The following is a 17821-nucleotide window of genomic DNA, read 5'->3' on the forward strand; positions in this document are numbered from 1 at the left end:
GAGCAGGTGGGTGAGGTGCAGGGAAGAAATCAGGTCAAGGAAAATTCATGGATTCTGTGCAAGGACGCATCCCGAAGGCAGCAGTGAAGGGCCTGGAAAATGCAGGACGGGAGCTGACCAGAGTCAAGGTCACAGTTTGATAGCCACACTGTCAGCAGCGAGCAGGGTCCCCTGGGATGGAAGGGACCCTAAAGACACACAGCGATGAATTTGCACGGGGGGTGGGGGGTGGGGGGTGGAGACTGTGAGCGGCCACAGGGAAAGCTTACAGGAGCTGGTCTGCCTGAGTTCTAATGTGTTTCAGGAGGGAGGAGACACAGCCGTGGGAGGGGAGACCTGGGAGCAGCAGATTGATGGAGTCAATAGATGATGCTAAGCAGTTCTGTGTCCCCTGAAGTGTAACCCTGGGTGCCATGAATACGGGAGCACTTCTTGGGCACCCAGCCACGACGGGAAGCCTGGGAACCACAATTTCCAGAGTCCTGTTCCAGCAGTTGTAGATTGCACCAGTGGGAAGTGAAAGAGAAGCAAACCATTACTGCTAAGTAGGCTAAGGGGACGGCGGGAGGAGGGGAAGGGGCAGGGCAGGAGAGGGGCCACCACAGGGAGCTGCAGCCGGAAAGCAGGCTGGTCCCATGAGTAAGGGCTCCATCAGGAGGGGCTAAAATGCTGAGGTCTGTGTTCTGAAAAGATCTCTCAGACTCCAGTTTGGGGAATGGACTGGGAAGTAGGGAGAAGAGACAGGCAGAGTAGGTGTGAGCAGCCCCACTGCAGGGGAGGGTCAGCCAACGCTAAACTCTACTGCACACCTTGGCCTCTGTCCTGGGAGCCAAGGAATTGACCTCCCTGCCCTCCAGACAGCGAGCTTGGACCTAAACATTACCGGGGAGTCAGGGAAGGACGGGCACGGGGCCAGTGCTAGGGTCGCCGAGGTCGGAAGCAAGGAGCAGTGTGTGCAGGGCGGGAGGGCGTGGGCCACAGCCGCCATGCGCTTCTAACGGGAGCTGTTCCTGGCACACACGGAGCCAGTCTGTGTTTAAGCTCAGGGTAGAGGCGGGGTGGGTGGTCCAGTAGCCCGGATGGAGGGGATCCATTTGGAACCCCATCTGAGCTCAGTGGCTGCAACTCACCTTCACTTAGCCCACCCCTCCTGGTCCTGGCGGGGGGGCGGGGGGGGCGAGGGTTATCATCTTCATTGTCCTTTTGAGGGAGCTCTTTCCAGGTCATTCAAGCAGGAAATGACAACAAGGACACACATCTCCCACCAGAATTCCCAAATCCCATGAGAATTCCAATCATTTCAGTGATAATTCAGGAACCTCCAACAGTCGCTAACAGCTGCAGAGTGACTGGGAGGAGGCCCCTGCCCCTGCCAGCAGCCCTATGGGGGCTCATCATTCATTATTTTGGAGGTCCCTGCAAATGTTGGTGCCATGTCCCTGACCTCCCTACTTGGGGTCACACAGCACAGCATGTTTCTCACGCCCCGAGATGCCACTGTGCAAGCCAGAGGCCTGGCTGGGCCACATCCCTCACTGCCTGGGGCACTGCCAAGGCTCTTGTGCCTGTCGGGCCTGGCAGGAAATGAAGCCCCAGAGGGGCGTGCACGCCCACATAAACCTGCCTTTCACTTTCAACTGACATTTACATGTAGGCGCCCCTTGCTGCGCCCACAGGGGCAGAGGCCGAGTGAACGTAGTCTTCTCCGCCAGGTAGTGGTTTGCACACCCACCAACAAGAGCCTGAACAGGGACACAAAGTCCAAGTGGCAGAGCCAGGGTTCGAACCCAGAGTCTCTGGTCTCCAAATTCCTATCTTTTTTCTCCTTCATGTTATGAAATTAATTTTTAAGGATTAAGCGACATAAAGATACAGCCTCTCTTCAAAAGTGTGACATTGTGGAGGGAGCCAGGGCTCCTTGTCGACCTCTCCCCATCTGCCTCCCTAGGGTCTTCCCAGAGGCAGCCATGCTCCCAGGCTGCTGAATGGGATGTGTCCCGTTTTCTTTGGTTGTCAACATGAATGTTACACTGCATCTAAAAAACTGACCTCAACCACTTCTCTCCGAGGTCCACGCACATTGGCACATGAAGGCCCCCTGCATCAGCTGTGGCCACAGAGGGTGTTCTGTGGTCTCAGCACCCCACCGTTCCTTTAGCTGTCCCCCTGGCCATGCACATTTAGAAATTATAAGTCATTTCTAATTTTCAGCTGTTTCAACACTGGTACGCTGATCATATGACAATGCTTCCTTGTGTACGTGTGCAAGTGGATTTTGGTGGTGGTGGAGGTGGTGGTGATGGTGGAGGTGGTGGTGGTGGTGGAGGTGGTGGTGATGGTGGAGGTGCTGGTGGAGGTGGTGGTGGTGGTGGAGGTGGTGGTGGTGGTGGAGGTGGTGGTGATGGTGGAGGTGGTGGTGGTGGTGGAGGTGGTGGTGATGGTGGAGGTGGTGGTGGAGGTGGTGGAGGTGGTGGTGGTGGTGGTGGTGGTGGAGGTGGTGGTGGTGGTGGTGGTGGTGGTGGTGGTGGTGGAGGTGGTGGTGGTGGAGGTGGTGGTGGTGGAGGTGGTGGTGGTGGTGGTGGTGGAGGTGGTGGTGGAGGTGGTGGTGGTGGTGGTGGTGGAGGTGGTGGTGGTGGTGGTGGTGGTGGTGGTGGAGGTGGTGGAGGTGGTGGTGGTGGTGGTGGTGGTGGTGGTGGTGGTGGAGGTGGTGGTGGAGGTGGTGGTGGTGGAGGTGGTGGTGGTGGTGGTGGTGGTGGTGGTGGAGGTGGTGGAGGTGGTGGTGGTGGTGGTGGTGGTGGTGGTGGTGGTGGTGGTGGAGGTGGTGGTGGAGGTGGTGGTGGTGGTGGTGGAGGTGGTGGTGGTGGTGGAGGTGGTGGTGGTGGAGGTGGTGGTGGTGGAGGTGGTGGTGATAGTGGTGGTGGTGGTGGTGGTGGTGGTGGAGGTGGTCGAAGTGGTGGTGGAGGTGGTGGAGGTGGTGGTGGTGTGGTGCATGTGTGTGAGTGTGCTTGTAGGCATGTGTGGTTAGCATGCCAGCAAGTGTAATTCTGGATGTAGGGTAGCTGTTGCTGAATGGCCCTCCTGAGAGGCACTGGTTCAAGCTCCCACTAACAGCACCAGAGGTTGGGGGCTGGCTCCCTACAGCCCCATCAGCCCACTTGTGTTTTTTCTTCCTGTGCCTTCTTTCATCCCCTGGAGACTAGAATATTCCTTTGAGAGATGGCCTACCTCCAGTGAGTGTGGGACAGAACACTGAGGCAGAAGAAATTCTCAGAACCCTGCTTAGGCTCACCCCAGGCATTCCATGAGCTCCGCCAAGTCACGCCATCCTCCTGGAGGTCTCTGTGTGGGAAGCCGGCCCTGCCCAAGTCACACAGTTGGGGAGAGGCTGCGTCAACTAACAACAGCCACAGTCGTGCTGTGTAACAAACATCCACGAACCCTCGGCATATGACGGTAACCCTTTATTTAGCCCAAAATCTGTCCCTGCCCTACTTCCTAGAATAGCCCATCACTTCCTCCTGGGTGTGTCCTCTGTCACAGGACACATCTCATGCATCACAGATTCAGACATGTTCAGGGGCCGTAGGAAGTTCACTGGCATGCGGCAACAGAACAAGGCAGATGGCGGTTATCCCTGCTGCTGGCCTTTGCCCGACCCGGGCTAATGACCAACCCTCTGAGTGCCACTCGGCCAGAAGAAGCTGCAGCAACTCCAAGGCACTGTGACATTGCTCCATGGGCTGTGGGGCCGGATCCTCCCTTTTTAGGAGAAGCCATAAATCTGGGTTCTATTGGCAACATCGGATGAGCTGACATTTGTAGAGATCTCAGAGAGGTGCCAGACACATAGCTGATGCTGTAGAAGTGTTCAAATAGATGGATGAATAGATGGGTGGTTAGATAGGTAGGTAGGTAGATAGGTAAGTAGCTAGCTAGATCTTTGAAAAGTTGGCAAAAAAATTTTAAGCCACTGTACAGACAAAACCAAGCCTTTTCACAGGCCACATGTGACCAGAAGGCTGCCAGTTCTTGGCCTCAGATACAGGAGAAGTGCCCTGTTACCTGGGACAGCCCTTGGAGGAAAGAGTGGGTATGTGGCATGTGGCCTCCCACTCACAGACACACCACTGAGGATGCCCCAACCCCCTACACTCCCAGCCCTCCCTGCTCCCCCATCCCTCTGGGCAGGGTGGGGAGGGTAGGAGAGGGCAAAGGAGAAAAAGCACAGAGAGAACGTGAATCACCTTGTCTTCATCATGGTTTCTCTGCTGTACTTAAGAGATTCAAAGAGCTTCCCACTCCTTAGAAAGGGTCTTCAATGTTCCCACCTCCATTACCACCACCTACTGGCAGCGCCCTGGATCAGGAGTTGCTATGGCTTTCTTGAGCCCCTAATTGCTTTCCAGTCCCCATTCTCTCCTCCCTGAATATGTCTGGCCACCTCACTGAGCCCCCCAAGGGCACCCCAGTGTGAGTGTAAAACGGTGTCTGCCTGGCCTTGAAATCCGGCTGTGTGAACAAGTTACTGTCCCTCCTCGCACACCAGTTTCCTCACCCATGAAATGGGGGTAATTACAGCATCTCCCAGGGTTGCTGGAGGACTCGGGAGACTGTGCTGTGAGGTGATTAGAACAATGCAATAAAAGTGCTGGTCCACTGTGACACTCAATAAACGTCAACCAGTCACAGCTAAAACGCAAGTCTGAGCACTCTTCGGCATAAACACCTGTGTGGCTCCCATCACCTGTGGATAGAGACTGGGATCCCTGGCTTGGCCTTCCCGGCCCTGCCTGACCTAAGCCACGTTATCTCTCCCTGCTCCCAGGTGGACAGAGGTTCCAGCCATGAGACGTACACATCCTACTCTGAATGGCGGTGCATTTTGAGTCTTGTCAGTCCTGAGCCTCCCAAATGCCAATCCCTGCCAGGGTACGCGGTTCCCGGCTGGGAAATCTCTCCCATCCTGAGCTCAGTCCAGGACCTGAGACCAAATCAGGGCTGCTCTGGACACCCAGTGTCCCATAGGGCCTTAGGGACAGAGCTCATTCTGAGTTTACTCCCAGCTCTTTTCCCGGGGACCCCGTGTGCATCTGCTGCAGGGGCTGAGCCTGACGGCACTGTGAGTGACAGACCAGCCCGCTCCAGCACTTGTCTTCTCATCCTGCGACAGTGGTACTCTGAGCACATTTTTCTTTACGCTATTTTTACCCTAAACTCCTTTCCAAGAAGAGGGTCTTTATCATGAACTGGGCCCCTTTGTTCTGTGGAGCACCTGGAGGAATCTGAAAATGCTCTCATCTGCATGATGGCAGGAGAACAATGTGGAGTTCCTGAGGCAAGCGTCTGGGGTGGCAGACGGTGAGGAGGAGGGATGGGAAGAGAGGAAGGAGACAAGAGCCACTAAGATGGGGACCCGCACAATCCCAAAATGACACTGAGGAAAAGGGATGCCCGGCGTGCGTTTTAGACGGTGCGATGTAAACCCTCCCCACCTCTCCTCCTACAAAAAGGCCTCCAGGAGAGTCCACTGTACTCATGAATATTTTGTAGGAGTGGCTTTTGGGGGGAATGTGGGAAGGGGTGGAGTTTCACATCTGGGTGGACATGGAACTCAATGGAAGGGGCCCTAGAGGAGGCGGGTGTCCAGAGGCAAAGGAGACCAGGAGGGTCCGTGAATTTTAGCCCTTCAGAAAGTCACCAGTTTCGGGAAAGGCTGCGGACTTCCCAGAGGGTGGGGAATCCGTGGGATCAAACCAACCTTGTCCAGCTCTCAAGAGACTGGGAGGCCTCAGATGTCATTTTTTTTACATAGGTTAATAAAATCTACCTTGTAGGTTGCAGTGAGGAGTAAAAAAGTGATTAATAAGAGCATCGGATGGATACATGGAGACACGATTACTTGAGGGGGCTTTTCTTCATGGTTACTCCTCAACGAAAGTTCTCCACTGAAACACATCCCTAAAGACAGGCCCAGCCCAGGCCAATTTATAGCTTGAGGCAGCCAGCCAGGGTATGGAGCCCTGACACATTGTAGAGATAAACCACAAACATGTTAACTCAGGTTTCCAGAACCACTCTTCTGGCAAAATGTGCACTGACCACTATGCTTGCAACAAAGTAAATGGCACCCTCTTACAGGATTTTAAAAAAATCTCTTGTTGTGCTAACCCTTCTCTGTTTCTTTTCTTAATTGAGATATAACTCATATACCCTAAAATCTACCTTTTAAAAGCAGACAACTCAGTACTTTTCAGTATATTCACAAAGCGGTGCAAGCTTCACCACTGTCTAATTCCAGAACATTTTCATCGTAGCAAACAGAAACCTCAGACCCACTGGCAGCCACTCCCCCAGCCCCAGGCAACCACTGATCTTTCTGTCTCCATGGGTTTGCCTATAGTTTGGACATTTTGCCGTATTCACATGCAGTCAGGGTAAGCTCGGAGTCCACAGTGGCATCTGCTGAAATTCAGAAACCCAGGTGTTCCTGCTGCTCACCCATAAAATGTGAACTAAAGCTTCTGACTGTGCCTCCCAAAGAGCTGTTTGATTTGGAAATGCCCCAGAGGCAGCCTGAGGGAGGAACAGCCACCGCCATAAAACAGGAAATATTTGGCCGAGTATTTTCAGAACACTGACTCCACTGGGGCCAGAGAATGAAGGAGTAAGTGAATTTCTTTCTGTATCTAGTTTTTTATTAACAGAAAAATCCGTTCCTCCTGATCCTACGGAATAGATGTTGAACCGAGATTGAAAGACGTAGATCTGGCCCTAACCGGTTTGGCTCAGTGGATAGAGCGTCAGCCTTCGGACTCAAGGGTCCCAGGTTTGATTCCAGTCAAGGGCATGTATCTTGGTTGCGGGCACGTCCCCAGTAGGGAGTGTGCAGGAGGCAGCTGATCAATGTTTCTCTCTCATCAATGTTTCTAACTCTCTATCCCTCTCCCTTCCTCTCTGTAAAAAATCAATAAAATATTTTTTTTAAAAAAAGAAAAGAAAGACGTAGATCTGAAGGGGAAGCTAAACTATTTACCTGCCTGGGCACCCACGTGCCTAGGTCCAGCCCTGGCCCCAGCAAGGACTTGCTCAGTAAAGCCCTTTCCAATGGTTCAGAAAATGTACCCAAACTTGGGAATAAGGGTGACAGCATGTCATCCGGGTGTCACATGAGATTGTGACCTGGCCGAGACTGTTTGATTCTCTAAGGGACCATCCCCTTCTCCGATTTCCTATTTACTATTGATTAGGAACCAGACTCTGCAAAGTTCCATGTTAAGTTGTAGAAAACTGATGAGTTGTGAATGATTTTCTTTTGGTCAAGTAGAAATACAAAGGATTCCTGTCCAGTAGGACAGATAACACCAAAGTTTCAGTTCATTGCCCCTGTAGGACACTGGCCAGTCTGTGTGTAACTTAGCGATCTTATTTCAAGATTCTTCCTCCCCAGATGTACAACTGACTCTCAGACACTGCCATCCTGCTTATTCCCTCACGAATGGGTTAAATTAACCTCTGTCACATGTTGACCACATACGTGTATGACTCAGGTTTTTAGTCTTTTAAAAAATGTGCTTTGACAAAATCCCGAGTTTCTAACAGCAGCCAGTGAGCAAGGAAGCCCCCTGCTGGCAGGGCCATTCTATCCACCAGACTCTATGAGCACAAGCTTTTCCAAGCCCTGCAAAGATATTTGGGGCCTGGGGGAAAAAATTCAGAGCCTCCAAAACATAAAAAGAAAAATGTAAATTAAAAAAAAAAGAATAAATGCTTAGATAAATGTCTACAAAATACAACCTTTTATATGCCTACCAAGTATAACTTGTCAACCATAGCTCATGATTACTTTAAGATTATTTTTAATATGGGACATTCTCAGTGGTCACAACTGATGCAGGGAATTCTTCAAGACAAAAGGAGAAGGGATATTCTGTGTATCAGTTTCACTGACCGCGAGATGGAAATAAAAGTATTTCTTGGGGCCATTCTCTTGAAGAGGCAAGTGGTCCCATCTGCCCTGTTTCCGAGAAGAGATTGACTGTCGTCGCTTACAGAAACCCAGGTCCACCTGCCAAACTCGCCTGGGCTCCCTAGGACCTGGTGAGAGAGGACAGGCACACTTCATGCCCGCCCAGACACTGTTCCATCGCTCTGTGGTCCCGTGCCATGTTTCAGGGCCGCTGGGATGGGCTGGGGCCTTGACACAAGTTAGCTGCCCATCTGAGCAACAAGAGACCACCTCACTTTTTGCCCAACCCACCCAACGTCACGGGAAATGTACCAATAGGAGTCTCCTTCTGCCACCAGATGACCACAGTCATCACCTGGTTTGGCTTCACTGAATCCTTCCTGCAGGCTGTGAGGACCTGGCACTAAACAATACTAAGGACGTCCTGGTTTTGAGCACCTTCCAGGTAATCAGTCACTGGTTGGTATCCATGGTAACCCTTCAGGGCAAAAAAGAAGGGGCCCCGTAGGGATTTCAAATCTCCATGTTAACAAGGTCACAGATTATTTTTTTAAAGATCTAAATAATCCAGAAGTATCCATGTGGTCCACTATAGACAGCAAGTGAAGTGTAAAAGCATCACCTGTTTCAAGCACAGGAAACTCTGAACCAGACCAAAATCCCTCTTCCAGGCACAGGGTGGGCATTAAGGCTCCCGTCCTCACTTCTCTGAAACTGTCGTCAGGCCCGTATCACTGTATACAAAGCCAAGTTCTACTTTGACCCAAAATAAAAGAAGAAAGCAAATACATAAACTGTGAGCCTCAAGGTTTTTACTAAGAAAGACCCTCACCCTCTTGGCCTCAAAACCCTGAGATCAGAATTCTAGCTGTAGTTCAAGTTCTAAGGGGTCCTTGGGGCCGGTGACTTATTCATTTGTACCTCAGTTTCCCCATCTGTAAAATGGGCCTGGCCATTAGTTTAAGGATCAAGTCAGGATGGAATGAGATAATGAATCTAAAGTGTCCAATACCTATTGAGTGCCTGGTAAACATTTGCTCTAAAAAGTCCCATTTTAAAGTCAATAACTACTTCACATGGCACCAAAAATAGAGAGTAAAGGTTTCCAGGTTTTTAAGAAAACATGCCTGGATGTTTGCGGAGGTCCGTCCTGTACAGATATGCTAACCTGGGAGGATTTAGGCCACATGGGATCAGCATATTACGTTTCAGACCCCACCTAAGTGAGTCTATTAGTGTTGAACTCTTTGCAGCTCCCCAGGTGGCATATTACTGCTTACAGAATATTTTTAAATATAAATAGTGATTGGTTTTGATTTTGAAGCCTTTGTATATTCTGGAATCAACTTTTTCTTTTTCTTTTTGTAAAATGCAGGCAAAACCTAGACAAGGGGAAGGTGACAAGCCAGTGAGAAGCAAAGAAAGCCCTGAGCTGGGAGTTATAAATTGCAACATCTCCCACAGCACGAGCAACCGTGGGGTTGTTTAAATATTTAACCCACATTAAATAGAATGTGACTTGCAAAAAATCGGAAGAGACTGAAAACCCTGTATTTGGCAAGATCAGATCCATCCTTCTTCCTCAAACCAGTGGTCTCCGAAAACAAAAGTGACATATCATTATAAGAACATGTACTTGAGTGCTGCACACTGCTGAGCTGACTGCTGGCTTCAGTCCTGCTAACCTTATTGTCCCATGTGCTTACTGCCATGGCAGGCAGCTATCCATCATGGCTGCCTTTGTCAGGGAGCACGCTCTCTCGCTCTCTCCTGGCTTCCTCTGTTGTGGAGCCCCATGTGAAGTGCAAACATCTGCATTCCTGAGCCTCCTTGCCCCTGGGTGCAGACATGTGACCAGATCTGCCCCATCAAAGGTAGCAAGCACCTTTGATTGAAACATGAGCTCCGGGCAGAAAGCACTGGTATGTCTCAGGCAGCTGTGCATCAGCCTGGTGGGTGGCCGCCGCCACAAATCCCGGCCACACAGCTCGGCCACGAATCTGTAAGCTCCCTAATAACCCCTGAGCTAATATAGCCCTTCCTGCTTAAACCCAGCTTCTGGCAAGTAATAGACACTCAGTGAATTCTAATTGAATTGAGAGCCTGTTGATCCGAAAACTCTGCTGTGTCCGGGGTTTCAGGAACCCGTCTGCTTGGAGAGAACTGTCTGCTTTGAGGTATGACTTCCCCTACGAACTGGGAAGGTAGGGGCTGTGTCCACCAAACCCTTGGTTGCCAGGGCCTGGCAAGCACTTGGCCAGCATGGGCCCCAATGAAGCCTGGGCGGTATTATTTAATCCCCTGTAAACCTTCCTGACTCTCTGGGGTTGCTTTTTCGTTCAGGCATATCCTTGGGGGATGGGGCTCACCCATCTGAGAAGGTTGGAACAAGGGGCTCTCCCAGGACCACCCTCAGGCCCAGGCAAGGGGCCCGACTGGGCCTTAGAGAGTCCTGCCCTGGCCCCATAGCTGCACCTCACAGCGTCAGGAGTCCACAGGGCCAAGAGGAAGTGCCCACTAGGAGCCCACCCTCCCTTCTAAACCCCACTTAGGACCCTGGATTTCCTTGGCCCGATGATGCGAAAGCCCAATTCCAGGCCTACGGGGACCTTTCCCCCAGATCCACCTCCCAAGAGCAGACCGTGCTGGTGATGTGTGCATGGCTGGGCCCAGGGGTGGCGATTTGCAAGGGAGGGATAAGTCTGGAGTTTTAACCCTTGGGCATGTACAAGACCCGGAATGTATGGGGTGGATCCCGGGGAAGAAGGGAGCGCGTGGGGAGGGCAGGGGTGGCCCCATGCAAGTTCCTGCTCTCCCTCCCACATGCTCTGGAGCAGAACTCCAAGGAGTCCAAAGATTCCAGATTTGAACCTGATATTCCAGGTAGTTTTTAACATATGCTTTGTCAAGGTCAATGGGTAGAACAGATGTAATTTAGTAGTTTGTCTGTGTACGGTTACCTATTGGTGTGTAAGGAATTTCCCCAACACTTAGCAGCTTCAACAGCCTAAACCACATGAACTACCTGACAGTACCTATGCGCGGAAGCCAGGACCCGCTTAGCTGGCTTTTCTGCTCGCAGCCTCAGGAGGCTGTGGTCCGGGTCCACGGTCTCATCTGAATGCTCAACTAGGGAGGGACGGGCTTGCGGGCAGCGTTCTGCTCCTCGCAGGCTGCTCCTTGCATGTGGGCCTCCCCTACCTGGCAGTTGACTCCATCAAAGCGTGCAAGCTCGAGAGTCCACCAGCAAACCAGAGTCACCATTCTTTGTAACCTTTTGTGAAAGCGACACCCATCACCTTTGTCATATTCTATTGGTTAGAAGCAAGTCAGTAGGCCAGGCCACACTCAAGGGGAGAGCACAAAGCACCCCTTGCCACGCCCCAAATGTCCCACCCTAAGGCTGCAGCAGAACCCAACATGCTTCACTGTGAGCCAAGCCCAGGGCTGTTCGTGCGTCGCTCAACCCAAGCGCTCAGCCTCCCCAGGGCACTACCCTGCACCCTGGACAGATGAGCAAAGCCCAATTCAGAGGGAGCGTCTGTGGAGGACAGAAATTACCACCTCCAGTTCCAATTACCAGCTGAGCTAATTGCAAAAGTAATTGCAATTGAAGGGTCTAATTACCAGGCTGGGCCAGAGAAGCGCCTTCTCCCTGCCTTTGGGGAGCCTCCCGCTGCCTCCTGGGGGCTGCAAACACGGTGGGAAACCCCTTCTTGAGGGAACAGGTCTGGCCTGTGTCGCAGAGACCAGATGGTCAGAGACAGCCCCCCCTTTCCACCCAGATAGGCTCCCAGCCCTGAGAGTGACCTCTCCCCTTGCATTTCTGCCCAGCTCTGGACCCTTAACATACTCCTATGCTACAACCAAACACCAAGAAGTATGAGCAGTGGCCTCCTTGCGCCAGCATCCGGGTCTTGGCCCTCTCCCCTGCCCTTTCCTCCCCCATGTGTCTCTACACCAGGCATGATCAGCCCTGGGGCTCTGTCTCCTCTCAGAACACCCCTCCTGCTGGGTTCCACAACCTGCCTGCAGGAACTGTTCCTGGTACTTCCTGCCATGGCACCCAGGCCTGCAGAGCACACGTGGCCCAGGAAGCCCAGCCCGGCCTGGCCCTGGGTGCGCCCAGCACACGGCGCAGCAGGTCTTATAAATCATTGTGAAGAGAATGAAAGTCAAGGAAGGGAGCCACCACGGCGGCCACCCTCCCCTACTTGACAGCAGCGTCAGCTCCTTGCTGCCCCCATCACACCCTCCAACCCCCTCTCCACACCCTAAACTAGCTGTCCTTGGGCCTGGCCACGCACACACTGTGTGGACCCCCCAAAGGCTGGAGCTGGGGCGAGGCTTGCACAGACTCTGGAATCAGGTCCCGATCCCCAGGGTGTGATGGGAAGGGAGTTGGGGTGACTCCAGGTGGGCACACTGTCCTGGGCCCATGGACTCCTTGCTCGTGGGGAGCAGTGCAGCTGGAGGGCCAGGGCAGGGTCTTCCAAAGCATGGGGACCATGGCAGGGTTCCCTCTGCCTGGGTCTGGGGTTTCCCTGGAAGAACGCCTAGTTCTATAGACAACTTTCCAACTCAGGAGCGAGCGGGCCACTGAACCTTTAATGTGGCCTCACTGAAACCACACGTCTCAGCTGGGCCAACCTGCCTCTCTGCCTCTGTCATTTTATCCCCCTCCCCCACTGCTATGGCTCCTCCTCTGGGGGGGCTGAGCCAGGTTTGGTGGAGCCCCAGCAGCTTACACAATTTGGGGTGGGTCGCCTGAAGGAAAGACCACAAAATGATGATTGCAACACAAAGCACAGAGCCCTGGAAAACGAGGGCCCCTGAACTTTGGACCATTAGCTTCATGGCAGACTCGCCCTTCTGCCTAGCTGTCCCAGCTGACACTCAGCACCCCCCTTTACCTTTCTGGACCAGCCCTTCCTTGGCCCCTCCCACCACTCCCCATTCCTGCCGGGTTAGGGCTCCCAGGATGCCCTAGACGTGACCTCAGGGTGCCCACATCTCCCTGCATCGTGGGTGTCTGCCTTTAAGCTGGAGGCTCCCTGGGGCATGCACTGTGCTGAGTCATCAGCATTTTGGCCTGGGGCGCACAGGTGTCTTTGGAGACATGCAGAATAAATTAACAAATGAACACTTTTCCAAGAAGATAGCAACCACATGAGCATGGGCTATGGCCGGCTGAAACCTCCAGCTGTCCCAAAGCAGGGGCTGCTGCACCAGGACCGTCTCCTCCAGCCCACCACAGCTATCAGCCTGCAGTTCCCAGCTCCACACTCCCACACCTGGAGGCCAGGCACAGGGAGGCCACCAGGGGGCAGTGCGGACACATGGACACTCCTCCACTGGCAAAGGACTGCCCAGCCCTCAGCCTCTCCCTGCAGAAGGCATCTCCTCCCAGCCCCACCATCCAGCTCCCTGTTTCACAGAAGAAAACCAGGGCTGGGGAGTCAGGCAGGTGTGGGATCGAACCCCCGCTCCACCACTTCCATCCTGGCTGTGTGGATTTAGGCAAGTTCCTTCCTGTCTCTGAGCCAGTCTTCCAACCGGCAGGGCTGCTGTGATGCCCGAGGGAGTCTCTGGAAATGGGAAACTGCCGAGAGCACGTTGATTATTGGTTAATTCCTAATTAACCAATTGTCTCTGTCCACTGTCTGATTCCCACATGATGACACATTAACCCAGCTTTAGCTTTGGGGAGAAATGATGAAAATGCCAAACCCATAACAAGGTTATAGAAAGCTCTGATTTTGTCTCTATTAAAGACATCATGAGCAGTTCATTGATTTTTTTTTTTTAAAGGGAAATGAGAGCACACAGGAGCAAACCTTTCTGGGCGCCAATTGAATTAGCAGTTGGGAGACTGCAGGCCCAGCTGAGCAAAGCACTGGTCCCTGCCCCTGTGCCTCCTCCTTCCCCTGACCACAGGCCGTGAGGATACTGATGCCTCTCTAGCACACAGTTGGTGCTCAATTAATGTGCATCGTGTGGCTCTGAGGAAGATTTTGGGAAATCCTTTGTCACCCACCAACCTTAGGTGTGCTATCTGAGACATCAGGGGTCCATGGCTGTGCACCCTGAACCCTGAGGTGGGGGAGATGGGTCCACTGGAAGGTGTCAGTAGCTCACAGAAACGAAGGGCGAGTGGGAGGGCTGTGCTGGGCAAATGCTGGAGCAGCTCTGAGAGCCCAGAGCAGAGCGCCCTTCTGCTCTCTGCCAGGTTGCCACCATGATGAATGGCAAGAGTGAGGAATGACCTCTGCTGGTCTCTGCCCATGATGTGAAACCTCTGGAGTAAGGCCACCCCTGGCCTGGCCTGGAGAACACGAGACCTTGATGGCAGCCCCAGGGCAAACCCCAGTACTGGGGACAGAGTGCAAGCCCCCCAGTGAAGGGGGCAGGGAGGCTGGGTGACCAAAGACCAGTGAAGGTCCATGACACAATCCAATGTAGTTGAGATCAACCAGAACCTTCCATGCTGTTCAGGGCTGGGCCCAGGGTGATGAGAGCTTCCTTGGCACTGACTCTGGAGCTGCTGGGCAGAAGAGCTGCGGGTGGCCATCTTGGGGGAACCCCCCTGAGACCATACATGGGGACAGCAGGCTTGAACAATAGAGAGAGATGAGGACAGTGTTTGAGTGTCCGGATCTAGCTATACCTCAAGCCAACATGGGCTTCTCAGTTATGTGAACAAGATCCCTTTGGGGCTTAATCCCACCTCTAGCAGTTGTAACCAAATAAGCGTGGACAAATCCAGCCTTTGGTCTCAGGTTCAGAGGCTGCCTGCAGTTTCTCCCCTTCTCCCCAGTCTTCCCCATCCACCTTTCCGAGTAGTTGTCCTGATTCTCCATACTCCCAGCTCACCTAGTCCTGCCTGAAATGCGTCCCAGAGGATCCCAACCTCTCCAGGTGGCCACCTCACCCAGGTACCTTCCCATGGACCCCTTGACCTTCCCCATCCTTCCACCCTTAAGTAATGAGCTGCCCCCTGGCCACCTGCAGTTGCTAGCACATGACCTTCCATGAATCCGTCAGAACCAGATGCTAAGCTGCAGGAGAGTCAACAGCTGCCAGGGAACGAGCAGCTTGACTGGCTCTTCACCAAGGGTTGCTGTCCTGTCCTTGACAGGACTCCGGAAGTCAGCTCAGGGCTTCTCACCCTGGTGTCCTTTTTGCAGCATCTAGGTCGCTCCCAACAGGGGAGCAATCAAGTCGTCTGTCACATCCCCTAGACACAGAGAATCAGGAAGGGCCCTTGGGATTCCTGGTGCCCTAGCATGCCTCTGCCTGTGGTCATGAGTGTCTACTTAAATGCCTTCAGTGACAAGGAGCTGACCACTTCTCTGGTAAATCATTCTCTTGCTAGGGAGCAAGGTTCCAGAACCCCCTGAGTACCCAACCTCACCCCAGCTACATGCAAGACCTCAGCCAAGCCTGGCGAGGAAGACGTACAGAGCCCCCATCCTCAGACCTGCTCCTTTCCCTGGAGCCCTAAGAGATCGTCATCCAGGGGAGCAAGGAGGCAGATGGAGGGGTCATGTGGGTCACGGAGTCAGCCAGGCACCCACTCCTCTCCCATGGGCCTCTCACCTGGGCATCCAGGCTGGGGGCGGCCAGAACAGCGCACTCCCAGTGGAGGGACCTATTAGTGCGCCCAGACAAGGACACTGAGCCTGGGAGAGGTGACCTCATACTGGATTCAGCATTGACATGAGTATCCAACACAGGTCTTCCAGGCTTCCAAAGAACGTCTGATCTCCCTGCTACACTAGGCCCCCGACGGGCTCTCAGGAAATGTCTCAGGAAGGAAGGGGAATGGGAAGAAGAGGGAGGAAGGGTTTCTGAGCACCTACTGGGTGCCAGGGCCTTTTACTGACACTTCACTCATCAAAACAGGACGGTGATTGCCCCCGCCACTCCACACGGCGCCTCTCAGCCCTCCCTTCCTCGATAGGAGCGCACATGATAGATGTCCCAGTGATGTTGGCGGCTGCTCCAGCTCTTCCTGCAGAAGGAAGAGGTTACTGCTAAGAGGAAGATGCAATGGAAATTTGGGGGTGGTAGAGGGGGCGCAGTGATTTCTCCAGATCACAGCCTGAGAATTTTTGAGCCCAGTCACTTCTCCAAGCTGGCTGGGCAAGGACTCTGTCTGCCCCACACACCCTCCCTTCCAGGAGCCACCCCAGCCCTCCTCCCCAGCCAGTCCGAGCCCTGCAACCTGCCCGGTGCACGGCCTGGCCAGGCATGGTATTTAACAAGGGGCAGGGAGGAGGGTGGTCAGGAACAGCCCACTCGGCTACTTTATGAACATTTATTATTATTACACACGCCACTTATCGAGTTCCCACCAGGCATGTGGGAGGTTCCAGCTGTGCAAATCAATTCTCTTCTCTCAGCCTGTTTCTTATCTGGAAAATGCATGATTCTAGTGTCTGCCTTAAAAGATTGTAGGAAGACATAAAGGGAATGACGAAGTCTTCAAATAACATTTGCTACTCTTAAGTACACTACTTCTTGACAACAGCATGGTGAGAAGGTACTGTTAGTCCCATTTCATAGATGAGGAAATTGAGGCTCAGGGAGGTGCAGGGCCATGCTCAAGGCCCAGTGGGCAGCACTGGGGTGACACCAGAGCTCTCACTTTACCATACATGTGTCTGAATTTCTTGAGCTCCATGTTCACTCCCACCAGCCTGCCAGGGGCCAGGGGCTCTGAGGCGCACCAGGCTTGACCCACAGTCCAGTGGAGGAAGAGACACATAGACAGTTGCAATCCAGGAGTAGGTGCTGTGATGGACGGAGGGCCTAGGGAGCTGTGGGGAATTGAGGGGGGTCCCAACCCAGCCTAGAGCGCTGGGGAGACCTCAGGAGCAGTGCCCTCTTAGCCAGCCTTAAGGGATGAGGCCTGGATATCGAAACAGCCTCCAAATTCCTCAGGAAAGCAACTGGTTCAGGGGTGAAGACAGAGGCTCAAAGCCCGGCTCTGCCCCCAGCTGTGCGAGCAACTGCCTCTCTGAGCCTCAGTTTACTCATCTATATAGCGGAGACTTGGTAACAGTGAGGTTGTGTTGGTGAGAGCACCTGGCACCTGGTAGGAAATTCTAGTTGACAAAGCCCTCTCTCTCTCCCCTCAGTGTCCAAATGCTTGTTGAGCGCCTCCTGCATACCCGGCCTGGACTCAGGGCTATCATGATCTCATACAGACGAAAATGCTTGGGCTCAAGTTGCTGAAAGAATTTGCCTAAGGTCACAGGGTTTCAGAGTCAACTCTGCAATCCCTGAGGGCTTGCTCTAGGCTCCTCCCTTCAGCGAACCCTCCGAATAGCCCAGAGGACAGTTACTTGCTTCCATTTCACAGATGCTGGAATGAAGGTTGGGGACCTGCACAAGATCGTCCAGGGCCCCCTTGATGAGGCTGTGACAAGGGCCCACCTTAAGCTTCTTGGGGACTCCCTGTCCGAGCACCTCTGCCACCAGGTTCCATATATGGCCTTGGACAAAAATTGACACAAGTCACCTGGTTCCCAAAGGGCTTTATAATGGACTATGTGATATCTGGGTCCCATTTTTTGGAGGAAATCAGCTTATCAAAGGGGCAAGTTAGCTGTTGATGGGACAGGAGTGGACAGAGGTTGCTCCTCCACCCGTAAACTAGGAAACAGGGGCACCCCCTGCCTCAGGTAGCAGAGCGCCGCTCCCCCCCCCCCCCTTGTTTCTCCCTGGGGCTGGCCCCACACCTCTGTGACCATAGTCTGTGAAGTTGGGCCAGCATATCACAGTGCCCAGCTGCAGGGTTTGGGCCCAAGGCCCAGGACTCTTGGTGTCTCTAGGGGAAGGGAGGGCTCT

General features: G+C 53.2%; 1 protein-coding gene across 1 annotated transcript in view; it reads left to right on the forward strand.

Annotated features, from left to right (window-relative positions):
* Positions 1-10053, forward strand: part of HRH2 (histamine receptor H2) — a 46380-nt gene extending 36327 nt beyond the window's left edge. The window contains exon 3 of the mRNA XM_059699238.1: positions 9342-10053. Within this exon, the coding sequence (XP_059555221.1) occupies positions 9342-9378 (37 nt within the window). The 3' untranslated portion in view covers positions 9379-10053. The remainder of the gene's footprint in view (positions 1-9341) is intronic.
* Positions 10054-17821: the final 7768 nt, after the last annotated feature.

This window comes from Myotis daubentonii, chromosome 5 (genome assembly GCF_963259705.1).
Source record: "Myotis daubentonii chromosome 5, mMyoDau2.1, whole genome shotgun sequence".
Lineage (NCBI taxonomy): Eukaryota > Metazoa > Chordata > Mammalia > Chiroptera > Vespertilionidae > Myotis > Myotis daubentonii.